At 39.9% G+C, this 16,816-nt stretch overlaps 1 protein-coding gene across 1 annotated transcript in view; it reads left to right on the top strand.

Moving 5' to 3' along the window:
• LOC122700129 (fatty acid desaturase 2-like protein FADS2B) overlaps nt 1-16,816 on the top strand; it is a 41,507-nt gene that overhangs the window by 14,603 nt on the left and 10,088 nt on the right. Inside the window, exons 3-5 of the mRNA XM_043912781.1 lie at nt 8,268-8,465; nt 10,171-10,272; nt 13,494-13,619. Of these exons, the coding sequence (XP_043768716.1) occupies nt 8,268-8,465; nt 10,171-10,272; nt 13,494-13,619 (426 nt within the window). The remainder of the gene's footprint in view (nt 1-8,267; nt 8,466-10,170; nt 10,273-13,493; nt 13,620-16,816) is intronic.

The raw sequence follows: 16,816 nt of genomic DNA, 5'->3' as shown, positions 1-16,816 counted from the left end.
TGTCTACCTTTGTCACTGCTTTTCTTCCAAGGAGCAAGCATCTTTTAATTTCATGGCTGCAATCACTGGCTGCAGTGATTTTTGAAGCCCAAGAAAATAAAGCCTGTCACTGTTTCTATTTTCTCCCCATCTATTTGAATGAAGTGATTGGACTGAATGTCATGATCTTCATTTTTTGAATGTTGAGTTTGAAGCCAGCTTTTTTACCCTCCTCTTTCACCTTCATCAACAGATTCTTTAGTTCCTCTTCACTTTCTACCATTAGAGTGGTATGATCTTATCTGAAGTTGTTGATATTTCTCCCAGCAATCTTGATCCCAGCTTCTGCTTCATTCAGCACAGCATTTCACATGATGTACTCTGCATATAAATTAAATAAGCAGGGTGACAATATACAGCCATGATGTACTCCTTTCCCAATTTTGAACCAGTCCATTGTTCCAAGTCTGGTTTGAACTGTTGCTTCTTGGCATGCATACAGGTTTCTCAGGAGGCAGGTAAGATGGTCTAGTACTCCCATCTCGTTAAGAATTTTCCACGGCTTGTTGTGATCCACAAAGGATCAGAAGAAACAGTAAACCTAGAGGAATATTAGTGTAGTCAGTGAAGCAGATTTTTTTAATTTTTATTTTTATTTTTTGGAATTCTCTTGCTTCTTCTATGATCCAACAGATATTGGTAATTTGATTTTTGGTTCCTCTGCCTTTTCTAAATCCAACTTGTATATCTGGAAGTTCTCAGTTCATGTACTGTTGAAGCCTAGTTTGAAGGATTTTGAGCATTACCTTGCTAGCATGTGAAATAAGAGCAATTATGTGGTACTTTGAATGTTCTTTGGCATTGCCTTTCTTTGGGATTGGAATGAAAATTGACTTTTTAAGTCCTGTGACCACTGTTGAGTTTTCCAAATTTGCTGGCATATCGAGTGTAGCACTATAGTAGCATTATCTTTTGGGATTTGAAGTAGTTCTACTGGAATTCCACCACCTCAATTAGCATTAAAACACCTCCATTAGCATTGTTCATCCCAATGCTTTCTAAGGACCTCTTGACTTCACATTGCAAAATGTCTGGCTCTAGGTGAATGACCATACCATCGTGGTTATCTGGATCTCTAGAGTTTTTTTGTATAATTCTGTTTATTCTTGCCACATCTCCTTAATATCTTCTTTTCTGTTAGGTTTTTACCATTTCTGTCCCTTTTTTTTTTTTTTTCATTTCTATCCTTTTTATGCCCATCTTTGCATGAAATGGTCCTTTGACATTTCCAATATTGTTGAAGGGATCTCTAGTTTTTTTCCATTCTATCATTTTCCTCTACTTTTTGTTTGCATAAGAATGCTTTCTTATCTCTACTTGCTATTCTCTGGAAATCTTCATTCAGATGGGTATATCTTTCCTTTTCTCCTTTGCCTTTCACTTCTCTTCTTTTCTCAGCTATTTAAGGCCTCCTCAGACACCATTTTACCTTTTTGCATTTCTTTTCCTTGGGGATGATTTTGATCATCATCTGCAAGACAATGTTACAAAGCTCTGTCCACAGTTCTTCAAGCACTTTGTCTATCAGATCTTATGCCTTGAATTTATTTGTCACTTCCACTGCATAACTGCAAGTTCATACCTGAATGGCCTAGTGGTTTTCCCTACTTTTTTCAATTTAAGTCTGAATTTGGCTATAAGGAGTTCATGATCTGAGCCATAATCAGCTCCTGGTCTTGTTTTTGCTGATGTATAGAGCTTCTCCATCTTTGGCTGCAAAGTATATAATCAATCTGATTTCAGTATTGACGATCTGGTGATGTCCATGTATAGAGTCATTTCTTGTGTTGTTGGAAGAGAGTGTTTGCTATGACCAGTGCATTCTCTTGGCAAAAATTTGTTAGCATTTGCCTGGCTTCATTTTGTACTCCAAGGCCAAGCTTGCTTATTACTTCAGGTATCTCTTGACTTCCTACTTTTGCATTCCAATTCCCTATGATGAAAAGGACACCTTTTTTTTTTTTTTTTTTGGTGTTAGTGTTAGAAGGTCTGGTAGGTCTTCAGAGAACCATTCAACTTCAGCTTCTTCAGCATTAGTGGTCAGGGCATAGATTTGGATTACTGTGATACTGAATGGTTTGCTTTGGAATCAAACAGAGATCATACTCTCATTTTTGAGACTGCACCCAAGTACTGCATTTTAGACTCTTTTGTTGACTATGATGGCTACTCCATTTCTTATAAGGGATTCTTGCCCACAGTGGTAGATACATTGGTCATATGAATTAAATTCACCCATTCCCATACATTGTAGTTCACTGATTCCTAAAATGTTGATGCTAACCCTTGCCATCTCTTGCTTGACCCCATCCAGTTTACTTTGGTTCATGGACCTAACTTTCAAGGTCCCTATGCAATATTGTTGTTTACATAATTGGACTTTACTTTTGTCATTAAACACATACATAACTGGGTGTAATGTCTGCCTTGGCCTAGTCTCGTATTCTTTCTGGAGCTATTTCTTCATTCTTCCCCAGTAGCATATTGGATATCTACTTACTTGGGGAGCTCATCTTTCAGCGTCATAGCTTTAGCCTTTTCATACTTTTCATGGGATTCTTGAGGCAAGAATACTGAAGTTGTTTGCCATTCCCTTCTGACCACATTTGATCACAACTTTCCACCATGGTGCATCCGTCTTGGGACCCTAACTTTGAAAGGCTTGAGACTGTGGGATATGAGTCTAGGCCAGTTACCAAACCTGTCTGTGGTTCAGTTTCTCTCTCTGTAAAATAGCAACAATAGAACCAACCACATAATTGTTATTGGGAGATTACTGAGAGTTAAAGGCATTTAAAGTGCTTAGAACAGTGTATGGAATGTAGCAAATATTCAGTAAACTTTAGATATTGTAATCATCATAAGCCCAACAGTCACACAAGTAATTTACAAGCCTCTAAATTTACAGAATTATTTAGGGCAGGATGCCCTAGGTTAAAAAGAGGAAATGGTGCAGAGTTTAGTTGTTTTACCTAAATATTTTCTCTAAAGAAAAGAAATCCCATTCATGGCTGAGAGCTATAATTATTCACTATCTAAAACAGTGCTGATCACTGAAGGTAAAGATCTGATATGAATTTTCTTTGTGCATCTGTGATTACCCAGAGATATGTATGTAGACAATTGATGTTTGAGCACAGAACTGAATGTCAGGAAGTACAGGCTAAAGTCCAGCTTCCGTCACTTGCGGAGGACTTCACATTAACCACCCTTCTGGGGTTCAGTGACCCCAACAGTACAGTGAACGTGATGGTAAAATCAGGGAAGCGCCCTGTTGCTGTTGTTCAGTCGCTAGGTTGTGTCTGACTCATTGTGACCTCATGGACTGCAGCACAGCAGGCTTCCCTGTCCTTCACCATTTCCCAGAGCTTGTTCAAACTCATATCCATGGAGTCAGTGATGCCCATCCAGCCATCTCATTCTCTGTCATCCCCTTCTCCCTGTACCTTAAGTCTTTCCCAGCATCAGGGTCTTTTCCAATGAGTCAGCTCTTCCTATTAGGTGGCCAAAGGATTGGAACTTCAGCTTCAACATCAGCCCTTCCAAATGATATTCAAGACTGATTTCCTTTGGGATGGACTGGTTGGATCTCCTTGCAGTCCAAGGGACTCTCAAGAGTCTTCTCCAACACCATGATTCAAAAGCATCAATTCTTCAGTGCTCAGACTTCTTTATAGTCAAGTTCTCACATCTATACATGACTACAGGAAAGACCATAACTTTGACTAGACAGACATTTGTTGGCAAAGTAATGTCTCTGCTTTTAAATACACTGGGTTTGTCACTGCTTTTCTTCCAAGCATCAAGCAAAGTTTAGTTTCATGGCTGCAGTCACAATCTGCAGTGATTTTGGAGCCCAAGAAAATAAAGTCTGTCACTGTTTTAATTGTTTACCCCATCTGTTTCTCATGAAATCATGGGACCTGTTGCGATTATCTTCATTTTTGAATGTTGCATTTTAAACCAGCTTTTTCACTCTCCTTTTCACCTTCATCAAGAGGCTCTTTAGGTCCTCTTTGCTTTCTGCCCTAAGGGTGTCATCTGCATATGAGAGGGTATTGATATTTCTCCCAGCAATCTTGATTCCAGCTTCTGCGTCATCCAGCCCAACATTTCTCATTATATACTCTGCATAGAAATTAAATAAGCAGGGTGACAACATACAGCCTTGATGTACTCCTTTCCCAATTTGGGACTGTCAAGCGAGTGTATGCTCCTCGGTTCTTTGTCTTGTCACAACAAATATTTGGAGTGACGGACATTAAAGCCCCTTGGCGGGTCACAGCTCTCGGAGGACAGACCGTGTTATAGCTCTCAGGTCTCAAACGGACCGTGTTATAGCTCTTAAATAAATCAGTGTTACAGCTCTATTTATTTAGATAATAGCAGGAAAATCCATCTTTGAGGCATGAGGGCACTTCGATCCAAAGACGCGAAGAGAAGATCGCCCCATCATGCGGGAGAGGGAGGGAGCAAAAAGGAGAGAAGAGGGCTTTGGCTCCTCTTTTTATATGTTTCTCTGTCCCTGGGCCTGTCTTATGTAAATTGGACTTAGGCAAGAGCGTTGTTTGTTTTACCTGAGGTTCTCACTCTGGTCCTCGGACCTTCCTTTGTTCTATTTTCATGGGCTTTCCCTTCCAGGTCTTTTAGCCACCGTCATTTTGGACTCTTTTTCCCTATTCTAACTACCTAACAGAACCACTCCATTGTTCCATGTCCAGTTCTAACTGTTGCTTCTTGGCCTGCATATAGGTTGCTCAGGAGGCAGGTAAGGCGGCCTGGTATTTCCAGCTATTGAAGAATTTCCCTCAGTTTGTTGTGATCCACATGGTCAAAGACATTAGCATAGTCAGTGAAGCAGAAGTAGATGTCTTTTGGAATTCCTTTGCTTTCTCTATGATCCAACAGATGTTAGCAATTTGATTTCTGGTTCCTCTGCCTCTTCTAAACCCAACTAGAAATCTGAACGTTCTCAGTTCACATACTGTTGAAGCCTAGCTTGGAGAATTTTAAACATCACTTTGTTAGCATGTGGAATGATTGCAATTGTGCAGAAGTCTGAACATCCTTTCGTATTGCCTTTCTTTGGGATTGGAATGAAAATTGATTTTTCAAGTCCTGTGACCACTGCTGTGCTTCCCAAGTTTGCTGGCATACTGAGTGCAGCACTTTCACAGCATCATCTTTTAGGGTTTGAAATAACTCAGCTGGAATTCTATCACCTCTGCTACCTTTGTTGGTAGTGATGCTTCCTAAGGCCCACTTGACTTCACACTCCAGCATGTCTGGCTCTAGGTAAGTGATCACAACACCATCGTGGTTATCTGGGTCATTAAGATCTTTTTTGTGTAGTTCTTCTGTGTATTCTTGCCACTTCTTCTTGATATCTTCTGCTTCTGTTAGGTCCATATGTTTCCTGTCCTTTATTATGCCCATCTTTGTATGAAATTTTCCCTTGATATCTCTAATTTTCTCAAAGAGGTCTCCAGTCTTTCCCATTCTATTGTTTTCCTCTATTTCTTTGCATTGATCACTGAGGAAGGCTTTCTTATCTCTCCGTGCTATTCTTTGGAACTCTGCATTCAGATGTGTATATCTTTCTTTTTCTCCTTTGCCTTTCACTTCTCTTCTTTTCTCAGCTATCTGTAAGGCCTCCTCAAGTATCAGTTTGCCATTTTGCATTTCTTTTCCATGGGGATGATTTTGATCACCACCTCCAGTACAATGTTATGAACCTCTGTCCATAGTTCTTCAGGCACTCTATCAGATCTTACACCTTGAATCTATTTCTCACTTCCACTGTATAACTGCAAGGGATTTACTTTAGGTCATACCTGAATGGCCTAGTGGTTTCCCCTACTTTCTTCAATTTAAGTCTGAATTTTGAAATAAAGAGTTCACGATCTGAGCCATAATCAGCTCCAGGTCTTGTTTTTGCTAATGTATAGAGCTTCTCTATCTTTGGCTGCAAAGAATATAATCAATCTGATTTCGGTATTGACGATCTGGTGATGTCCATGTGTAGAGTCATCTATTATGTTGTTGGAAGAGGGTGTTTGTCATGACCAGTGTGTTCTCTTCGCAAAACTCTGTTAGCATCTGCCCAGCTTCATTTTGTACTCCAAGGCCATGCTTGCCTGTTATTCCAGGTACCTTTTAACTTCCTACTTTTGCATTCTAATCCCCTATGATGAAAGAAATCTAAGCGCTGAAGAATTGATGTTTTTGAACTGTGGTGTTGGAGAAGACTCTTGAGAGTCCCTTGGACTGTAAGGAGATTTCTACCAGTCCATTGTAAAGGAGATCAGTCCTGGGTGTTCATTGGAAGGACTGATGCTGAAGCTGAAACTCTTTGGCCACCTCATGTGAAGAGTTGACTCACTGGAAAAGACCCTGATGCTGGGGTAGATTGAATGTGGGAGGAGAAGGGGATGACAGAGGATGAGATGGTGGGATGGCATCACCACCTAAATGGACATGAGTTTGAGTAAGCTCCAGGAGTTGGTGATGGACAGGGAAACCTAGCGTGCAGCAGTCCATTTGGTTGCAAAGTGTCGGACACGACTGAATGACTGAACTGAACTGATGATGAAAAGGACATCTTTTTTGGTGTTAGTTCTAGAAGGTCTTGTAAGTCTTCAGAGAACCATCCAACTTCAGCTTCTTCAACATTAGTGATCAGAGCACAGGCTTGGATTACTCTGATATTGAATGGTTTCCCTTAGAAATGAACAGAGATCATCTTTCATCTTTGTTTTTTGTACCCAAGTACTCTATTTCAGACTCTTTTGTGGACTAGTACACTGTGTGATCTCTTAAAGTTATCTATGGCCACCAGAATTCTGATGTTCGTGGGGCCTCTAGAGATGAGCCCATCCAAACCTTTCCCAGGCACTGGATCATTTAAAAGTTGTATCAGTGAATTTGAAATGAATTTTCTTGCTTCTAGGATTATGTTCATAGCACTTTTTTATTATTATTTCAAATTTCTCTTCTCTTTTATATTTGAACAAACAAGTTTCCTTCTTATACCCTGGTTACTTTCTCAACAGTCTGAGTTTCAAACACATTATAGTTATTAAGCTAAGGAGATATTTCTTCCCAGGCCTTACGCTGACTCTCGAGTATGTGCAAGTTCGTAAATCAGTGCTAGTACTTGACGTACATACATAAGCACAGTACTTGTACACAGAATCAGGACTCCTCCAACCAATGGACACACACTCTAATACCACAGGAGACCCTGTCTCATTCCTGTAGAGCTTCTGAGCATCTCACAGGAAATTCATCTCACAGAACTAATCAAAGTGAACTCTATCTTTCATAAAGGAATCTTTTGCACACGTTAAATAGCTGATAACATAGAAAGTAACAGAGATCCGTATAGATAGCAAAGTCCCCCAAAGTATAATCAGAGATCAAACAGCACATTGATCTAAAAAGGCGACTGTTATGAATAGATACTCACGTCTACACATAAAGCGGACAACCAGCAAGGCCCTGCTGTTCGGCAGGGACCTACACTCAGTACCTCACAATGGCCGACCGGGGACTGGGCTCTGAGGGAACAGTGCGTGTGGGTCACGTGCTGTGCACCTGACGGCAGTGCGACGCTGCTCGTCGCCCACACGTCAACGTGGCCTTTGTCTGAAAGGAGGAAACTTCTTATGGGGGCTTCCCTGGCAGCCCAGCCGTTAAGACTTCTCCTTTCAGTGAAGGGGGCGCAGGTTTGATCCCTCGTCAGGGAACCAAGATCTCACATGCCTCACAGCAATAAATAAATAAAACATAAAATGAAAGCAATATTGCCACAAATTCAATACAGACTTCAAAAGAAATGATCTGCATAAAAAAAAAAATAATTAATCAGTTTAAAAAAGAGAATTCTTAGAGTTATGTATCTGTTCAATGAACCTCCCCCATCCCCCCAAAAAGAAGTAAATTATAAGTCCCACAGCAATTTGAGGAGAGTTTACAAATCACTACTCATCTGTCTCTTCTCCAGGAAAAAAATTTATCATAACTTGTTTTAAGCATTTTGATTTTAGTTAATTTTTTAAGGTTTCATTTTTTGTTTGAATTATGCCTAATTATATTTATTAAATAAATAAATGTCAGTTCATCAAATTAAGGTATCATACATTGATAAAATAGATTAATAATTATGTTCATCTGTGCTCCCACTCCACTGAAGGAACTAATTCCTTTCTTGCATGTTTATCTCACAGTCCCAGTTGGTGGAAGATTTCCAAGAACTGCGGAGGACATTAGAGACCATGAATTTGTTCAATGCCAACCTGGGGTTCTTCTCCCTTCACCTCGCCCAGATCTTGATTTTGGAAGCCCTGGCTTGGGTAATAGTGTGGCATTTTGGCAGTGGCTGGCTTGTCACAATGTTCATTTCTTGTCTTCTCACGGTTGCTCAGGTAAGTAGGTGTCCTAAGCCCAGGCAGCGGCTCTATGGGAAGCCTCAGAATTTTTTCTTCCCTCTTTACACTGGTGTCAACGGCTGCCCGGCACTTCCTGGCAAGTTACTCATCAGTGTCTGACACCAGCAAGTTATCAAAACCCAATGAGCCCCAGTTCTCTCATCTGTAACACCGGGTAATGATTTTTTATGGAAATGTTCTAAAAAAACTAAACAAGTTACTCTGTAGAGTGCCTAGCACAGAGACTGGCATGTGGTAAATATCCTTGACAGTTGCTACCCTTTGCCCAACAGTATCCACACAATGTCAGTAACTGAAGTTCCGTTCTGGGCCATGTAACCTTCACCTATATCTTTCATTCGTTATCCAACCAACATTTTTAATGGTTGTTCAATGATTTTACTAAGACTAGGGCACATATGTGAACTTATTTTGTTTTCTTTTTAATCGCTCAGTTGTTTCCAATTATTTTAGACCCCGTGGACTGTAATCCACCAGGCTCCTCTGTCCATGGATTTCTTCAGGCAACAATACTGGAGTAGGTTGCCATTCCATTTACCAGGGAATCTTCCTGACCCAGGGATCAAATCTGAGTCTCCCACATTATAGGCAGATTCTTTACCGTCTTAGCCACCATGAAGAAAGAAAGCCCCACATTAATTTATACCTATACATGTGTTTATATATATATATATATATATATATCTCACTATTTATACATGCTACTTCATAATAAAAAATTCTACTAAAAAGAAGTTATATATCTGTATTTTTAAAAAAATTCCCTGAGACCCTTGCCAAAAGCCTCATTTCACCAATATTTATCAATACACCAGTCTATGAAGAGAGTCTATTTATTATCCCATGATAATAGGATCATGGATTCTGCAGAAATGGCAATCAGCAACTGGCATGTAGCAGGGCAATTGATAAATGCTTTGAATGAAGCACAGACTTCTGAAAATGGCATTCTATGCCCACAACTCTGTATTGGGGACACAAAGGGAAACACACCTGACCCTGCACTTGGGCAGCAGTCATCCAGTGGAGGAGATGGTCATTTAAATATCTAGACACGATACAAGGCAGAAGGGAAAGAAACAAGCATGTGCTGTTGAAGCAGAAAGAGGCATCTAATTCTAATTGAGGCAACTGGGGATGATTTCATGGAGAAGTAACATCAATGTTAATTACAAAATTTTATATGCTAATTTTTTTCTTGAAAAGTCAACTTGCTTTATTCTTTGAAAAGCAACTTCTGGAATCAAGAAAGGAAAAAAATATTTGACAGCTTAGCATTATCAGGAATTTTACATGTATTTTGCCTGCAAGACAGCTGAATGAGCAAGGTATAATGTTATAATCCCTGCTTCTCAGACAAAGAACTGAGCTCAGAGCCACCGACTAGCTTGGCAAGAGTTGTATAACTTGTAAAGTGGTGAAGGACAGTTCAGAGCCCTAGTCAGCCTGACTCCAAAGGCATCCTCCTTCCATTCCACATTGGACAATTCTGACAGTAGAGAGAAGTTTCTAGGCTTCGAGAGCCACCTGTGCAAAGGTGCAGGGACGGGAAAGCACTCAGCCAGTGTGACAGATACAGAGACCTCCACTGTTCTCATGGGTCCCGAACCCACCAGCGGGCCCACTTACTGCTTTCTTCTTTCCTTGTCAACTTCTCTGACTGCAACCCTGTCTCTTCCAGGCTCAGGGTTCATTTCTGCAGCATGACATGGGACACCTATCCATATTTAAGAAGTCCAAGTGGAACCGCCTGATGCAAAAATTTGTGATGGGTCATCTCAAGGTACAGAATGTTCCAGGAGTATGATGGGATTCTGAAAGTCATCTCACCAAGTAGTGGTTTCTACATACACTTATCAGCAAAAAATGTTACTACACACTCCACAAGTAACTTTAAATATACTGACAATGCAGTGACTATATATATATATATATATATATATATATATATATATATAACATTATAACATATATGCTAAAATTAGAATTTTAACTGTTTAGGAGGAAAGGTTTATTTTTATTAAGAAGTTCTGTTTTTTTCTTAGCCAATAAACTATTTGGCCCAATCCCTGGGACACCACTAAAGAAACACCTCTCAGGAGATATACCCTATAAAGTCATGAGTAGGGATATTCTTAGAAGGGATCTGGACATGTACTTCTGGGGGACTAGGGGAATCCAGCCAACCATTTTATCCCTGGGAGGACTATGTATAAATAAAAGAAAAGATGCAGAATAGAGAAAAGTTTAACAAAAGAGAGAAACCACAGAAAGTTAGATGGCTCTGTTTAAGAGTTGAGGGTTGCAAAACCCAGTCTGCTGGAAAAAGCAGGGCAGTTGGCCTTATCCCCCTCACATATGCTCCAGGAGGACAGGCACACTGCCCTATGCACCCCTGAAATGCAGCGCCTAGCAGAGTGCCTAACACGCAGTAGGCCTTCCATAAGCATGTGTGGAATGCATGAAGGGATGGATGCAGGAATGGAATGATGGGTGGAAACCTGATAACAGTACAAGGATTGATGACAGCCGGTTTCAGCCCTGGCTCTGATAATGCTCACTGTGCAACCCTGAACAAGTCAGATTCCATCTCTGGCTCTCAGAGTTCTCATCTCTAAAATTAGGACTTCAGCTGAATCTCAGCTTTTCTCTGATGTTCTAGGATTCGGTGAGAAACCAAATGACAGAATGATCTCTGTTGATTTCCAAGGCAAACCATTCAGTATCACATTAATCCAAGTCTAGCTAACTCTGCTAGCCTTCGCCCTGCTTCATTTTGTACTCCAGTATTCTTGCCTTGATAACCCCATGAACAGTATGAAATGGCAAAAAGATATGACAGTGAAAGATGAACTCCCAGGTCGGTAGGTACCTGCTACTGGAGAAGAGTGGAGAAATAACTCCAGCAAGAATGAAGAGATGGAGCCAAAGTGAAAACAATGCTGAGCTATGGATGTGACTGGTGCTGGAAGTAAACTCTGATACCATAGAGAGTGATATTGCATAAGAACCTGAAATGTTAGGTCCATGAATCAAGGCAAATTGGAAGTGGTCAAACAGAAGATGGCAAGGGTGAACATTGACATTGTAGGAATCAGTGAACTAAAATGGACCAGAATGGGCGAATTTAATTCAGGTGACCATTATATCTATGACTGTGGGCAAAAACCCCTCGAAGAAATGGAGTAGCCCTCATAATCAACAAAAGAGTCCAAAATGCAGTACTTGGATGCAATCTCAAAAATGAAAGAATGATCTCTCTTCATTTCCAAGGCAAACCCTTCAATATCATAGTAATCGAAGGCTATGCCCCAAACATCAATGCTGAAGAAGCTGAAGTTGAATGGTTCTTTGAAGATCTATAAGACCTTCTAGAACTAACACCAAAAAAAGATGTCTTTTTCATCATAGGGGACTGGTTGCAAAAGTAGGAAACCAAGAGACACCTGGAGTAACAGGCAAGTTTGACCTTGGAGTGAATGAAGCAGGGCAAAGGCCAACAGAATTTTGCCGAGAGAACACACTGCTCACAGCAAACACCCTCTTCCAACTTTATCACTCCTGTATATATTCCAAATATTTTCACTTTAACATGAAAGAAATATACAAATTATTAATATATTTTACATTTCTTTTTTCATTCTGAGCCTTTGAATCTAGTATGTATTATATACTTACACAGCCTGCCTCAATTCGAGTGGTCACATATTAAGTGCTCAGTGGCCACACATAGATAATGGCTACTCTATTGAGCACTGCAGATCTAAAATATACATTTGAGATTTTTGAGAAATGTCAGATATGCAATAAAAACTATGACTATTGCTTATTCTTCTATAAATGATTAATGAAATATGGGAAGGGAAGAGAAATTGAATATCTCAATATGCCAGCATTCTACATACAGAATCTCATGTCTCCTTAAACAACCCATGCAGGTAAATGTCATTACATTATACTATATTCACTGAAGATGAAATTGAACATCAAAGGGTAGATAATTTTCCCAAACCACACAGAAGCATTTATACAATCCAGTGGATTCAACTAAGTTGATGTGCTTCCAAAACCTTTTCTCTGTTAAAACCTTCAGATTTTCACTGAAAGAGAAAAAAAAAATCCCAAACAACCTAATCAGAAATGATATGAGCTCAGCATCAACTAAAATAGTTTTATTCTCATTTATATTTAATGAGATCATTGAAATTTGAAAATGTGATGATCAGAGGCAAACTCTCGTAGGAGATGACTTCAGATCCATGACTCTTTAAAATATTTATTAAAGTAGGAACCCGGGGGCCATTTTCCCCCCAGAACTAATTAGTTTTAGAGCTGGTTTCTTTACTGATAAAATAAGAAGTGTACTCTCTGCTCTACCTATTTCATATCTCTTTTTAAAAGCAGGACCAAAAAAAAAAAAGATGGAAAAACATTTCATTTAATCGGTTTTATTCTTCTTCATTATCAGGAGTTGTTTTAGCCTGGAATTTGTGTTCCTGGATAAGATAATTATTTGCTGGTAGGCTTTTAGAGCCTCTAGCCAATAAATCATTCTGTGACCCAGGAATGGGGGATGGCATGTCCCAGGAATCCATATCCTAATTAAACTTTGGAGATGTAGGCAGAAAACGCTGATTGTTACTATTCAGGCGCTAGTCATGTCCGGCTCACTGAGACCCCATGAACACAGCACACCAGGCTTCCCTGTCCTTCACCAGTTCATAAAGTTTGCTCAGACTCATGCCCATTGAGTCGGTGATGCCATCCTACCATCTCATCCTCTGTCATCCCCTTTTCCTCCTGCCCTCAATCTTTCCCAGGGTCAGGGTCTTTTCCAGTGAGTTGGCTCTTCACATCAGGTGGTCAGTATTGGAGCTTCAGCTTCAGCAACAGTCCTTCCAATGAATATTCAAGGTTGATTTTCTTTAGTTTTGGAAAACTCTGATAATGAAAGATATTTCAGGAGAGAAATCTTGCAACTAATGAATGTTCTCTTCTCCTCAGGGCCTATCTGTAAAATGGTGGAATAACCAGCACTTCCAACACCATGTCAAAACAAACATCTACCTCAAAGACCCAGATATTGATGTAGACCCATTTCTTCTTATTGGAGATTTACAACCTGTCAAGGTATGTTTAGAAATACTAGGCACTTAGAGAAATGTTTCAGGAAGTGGCTCTTGGAAAGGTCTACACCTTTGTCTTGAGATCAGGCTGGAAATTCTGGATTCAAGTATGTTGTCAGAACATCTCTTCTTCTTTTAAGTCCAGGATATAGATTTGAAATAAGTGAATCTGGTGTTGTAAGAAAAGAAGAAAATGTGGAATGAATGACTCTATGATTTTAAAAGTCATTCAGTTTAAATCACTCATAAGAAGGCATGGCAGTACATTCGAGGAGTGCTAAATCAGGAAACACCTATGTATCTATTTATGTCAACTAATTCTAGCTGTTGGAGGAAACTAAGCTGTTATTTTTAGTTTAGGTTATTTTGGTTCATTTATACATGAAACTCACCTCAAATGCCTCATAATACACTTAGGACCTCACCTCTAATTCAGAATTCGTTTTTTTTTTTTTTTTTTTCCCATGTATTTCTATTAGTTGGAGGCTAATTACTTTACAATATTGTAGTGGTTTTTGCCATACATTGACATGAATCAGATATGGATTTACATGTTTTCCCCATCCCGATCCCCCCTCTTGCCTCCCTCTCCATCCCATTCTTCTGGGTCTTCCCAGTGCACCAGCCCTGAGCACCCGTCTCATGCATCCAACCTGGGCTGGTGATCTGTTTCACCCTTGATAGTATACTTGTTTCAATGCTGTTCTCTCTGAACATCCCACCCTCGCCTTCTCCCACAGTCTAAAAGTCTGTTCTGTACATCTGTGTCTCTTTTTCTATTTTTCATGTAGGATTATCGTTACCATCTTTTTAATTTCCATATATATGCATTAGTATACTGTATTGGTCTTTATCTTTCTGGCTTACTTCACTCTGCATAATGGGCTCCAGTTTCATCCATCTCATTAGAACTGATTCAAATGAATTCTTTGTAATGGCTGAGTGATATTCCATAGTGTATATGTAGCACAGCTTTCTTATCCATTCATTTGCTGATGGGCATCTAGGTTGCTTCCATGTCCTGGCTATTATAAACAGTGCTGCGATGAACACTGGGGTGCACGTGTCTCTTTCAGCTCTGGTTTCCTCGGTGTGTATGCCTAGGAGTGGGATTGCTGGGTCATATGGCAGTTCTATTTCCAGTTTTTTAAGGAATCTCCACACTGTTCTCCACAGTGGCTGTACTAGTTTGCATTCCCCCCAACAGTGTAAGAGGGTTCCCTTTTCTCCACACCCTCTCCAGCATTTATTGCTTGTAGACTTTTGGATAGCAGCCATTCTGACTGACATGTAATGGTACCTCATTGAGGTTTTGATTTGCATTTCTCTGATAATGAGTGATGTTGAGCATCTTTTCATGTGTCTGTTAGCCATCTGTAAGTCTTCTTTGGAGAAATGTCTGTTTAGATCTTTGGCCCAATTTTTGATCGGGTCATTTATTTTTCTGGGATTGAGCTGCTGGAGTTGCTTGTATATTTTTGAGATCAATCCTTTGTTCCTTCATTTGCTATTATTTTCTCCCATTCTGAAGGCTGTTTTTTCACCTTGCTTATAGTTTCTTTTGTTGTTCAAAAGCTTTTAAGTTTCATTAGGTCCCATGTGTTTATTTTTGCTTTTATTTCCAATTTCTGGGAGGTGGGTCATAGAGGATCTTGCTGTGATTTATGTCAGAGAGTGTTTTGCCTATGTTCTCCTCTAGGAGTTTTAAAGTTTCTGGTCTTACATTTAGATCTTTAATCCATTTTGAGTTTATTTTTGTGGATGGTGTTAGAAAGTGTTCTAGTTTCATTCTTTTACAAGTGGTTGACCAGTTTTCCCAGCACCACTTGTTAAAGAGGTTGTCTATTTTCCATTGTATATTCTTGCCTCCTTTGTTGAAGATAAGGTGTCCGTAGGTACATGGATTTATCTCTGGGCTTTCTTTTTTGTTCCATTGATTAATTCAGACTTCTTAAGCAGCAGAAAAAGGACGGCAAACTCCAGGATGTCTTAGCTGTTGACTTTCTTAAACCTCAGCTTAAAAACCAGCATGTAAGGATTATTACCAAGATTTTCAGAGTCTGATTTCAACATAGAAGGTATAAGGATAAGCACAGAAAGGTATCTTTCCTTGAGAAGAAATAATGGATCCTGAGAATTAAGTGCTTAGGAAGAGGCTCTATCTCCTTCTGGAAGAATTTAGGAGCTTTCTAACAACAAAGGAGTGTAGCTTGGTCAGTTGCTCCATGGACTTTGTGGTGACCAGAATTGTGCAACTTTCTGAAAATAGGTTTTCCCAGTTTTGGAAGACAACCTTCTTCCAATTAGCAAAAAAAGTCTCCTGCCGAGATATAAAGGAAAAAAGAAAGATACCTTGACTGTAGTCTTCAGTCAGTTGTTCTTCACAATGACTCTGCAAAGGAGTCAGAGCTCTCTAAAGTCTGCAAACTCCTGAAGTGAAGTCGATCAGTCATGTCTGACTCTTTGTGACCTTTTGGACTACAGCCCACCAGGCTCCTCCATCCATGGGCTTTTCCAGGGAAGAATAGTGGAGTGGGTTGTCATTTCCTTCTCCAGGGATCCAACCTGGACCTCCCACATTACAGGCAGACTCTTTACAGTCTGAGCCACCAAGGAATCCCTGTGAACTCCTCGGCTGACCACTAAACTTATCACATTTTGACTTCTCTCCTCATTCCCTCACAGCAATGGAGAGTTGCCTCACTGGAGTTCATGAGGCAGCCTGACCCCCTCCAGAAGTGCCTTCTGTAGAACTGTATCCAGTTCTCATGCTGCCTCTTCACAGAGGATGGAGACATCATCACTTCTCCACCATTCTAGAGACATATCCCTTGAGCCTTAGGTTCTGTATACTTTAATTTCAAAACAACTGCACAACACCTTACTTAAAATGTTTTAATTTCTAAAATTCAGTTGTTTCACAACAAAACTAATTCTGGTAAGCCTTAACTGTTTCTGTTCTTCCCATTTTACTGTCAGTCTTTCTACCACTTTCTTCAAACTTTCATTCTTTTAATAAGTATTAATTAGATCCTCTAGGGCCAGGTCCTGTACTCATACTCTGGAAAAGTTAGACTTCTCCTTTGGAGCAATACTCAAAAATCAATCCTTGACCTACATTTGCCAGCTCTCCAAAATTTCCCACTGACTCCCTCTTTCAAGTTTCCTACCTCTTAAATATCCAGAAGCTTGGGAGTAACT

The sequence above is a fragment of the Cervus elaphus genome, chromosome 1, assembly GCF_910594005.1.
Source record: "Cervus elaphus chromosome 1, mCerEla1.1, whole genome shotgun sequence".
Lineage (NCBI taxonomy): Eukaryota > Metazoa > Chordata > Mammalia > Artiodactyla > Cervidae > Cervus > Cervus elaphus.
The sequence above is the reverse complement of the archived record's forward strand: the minus strand, read 5'-3'. Positions and strand labels throughout refer to the sequence as shown.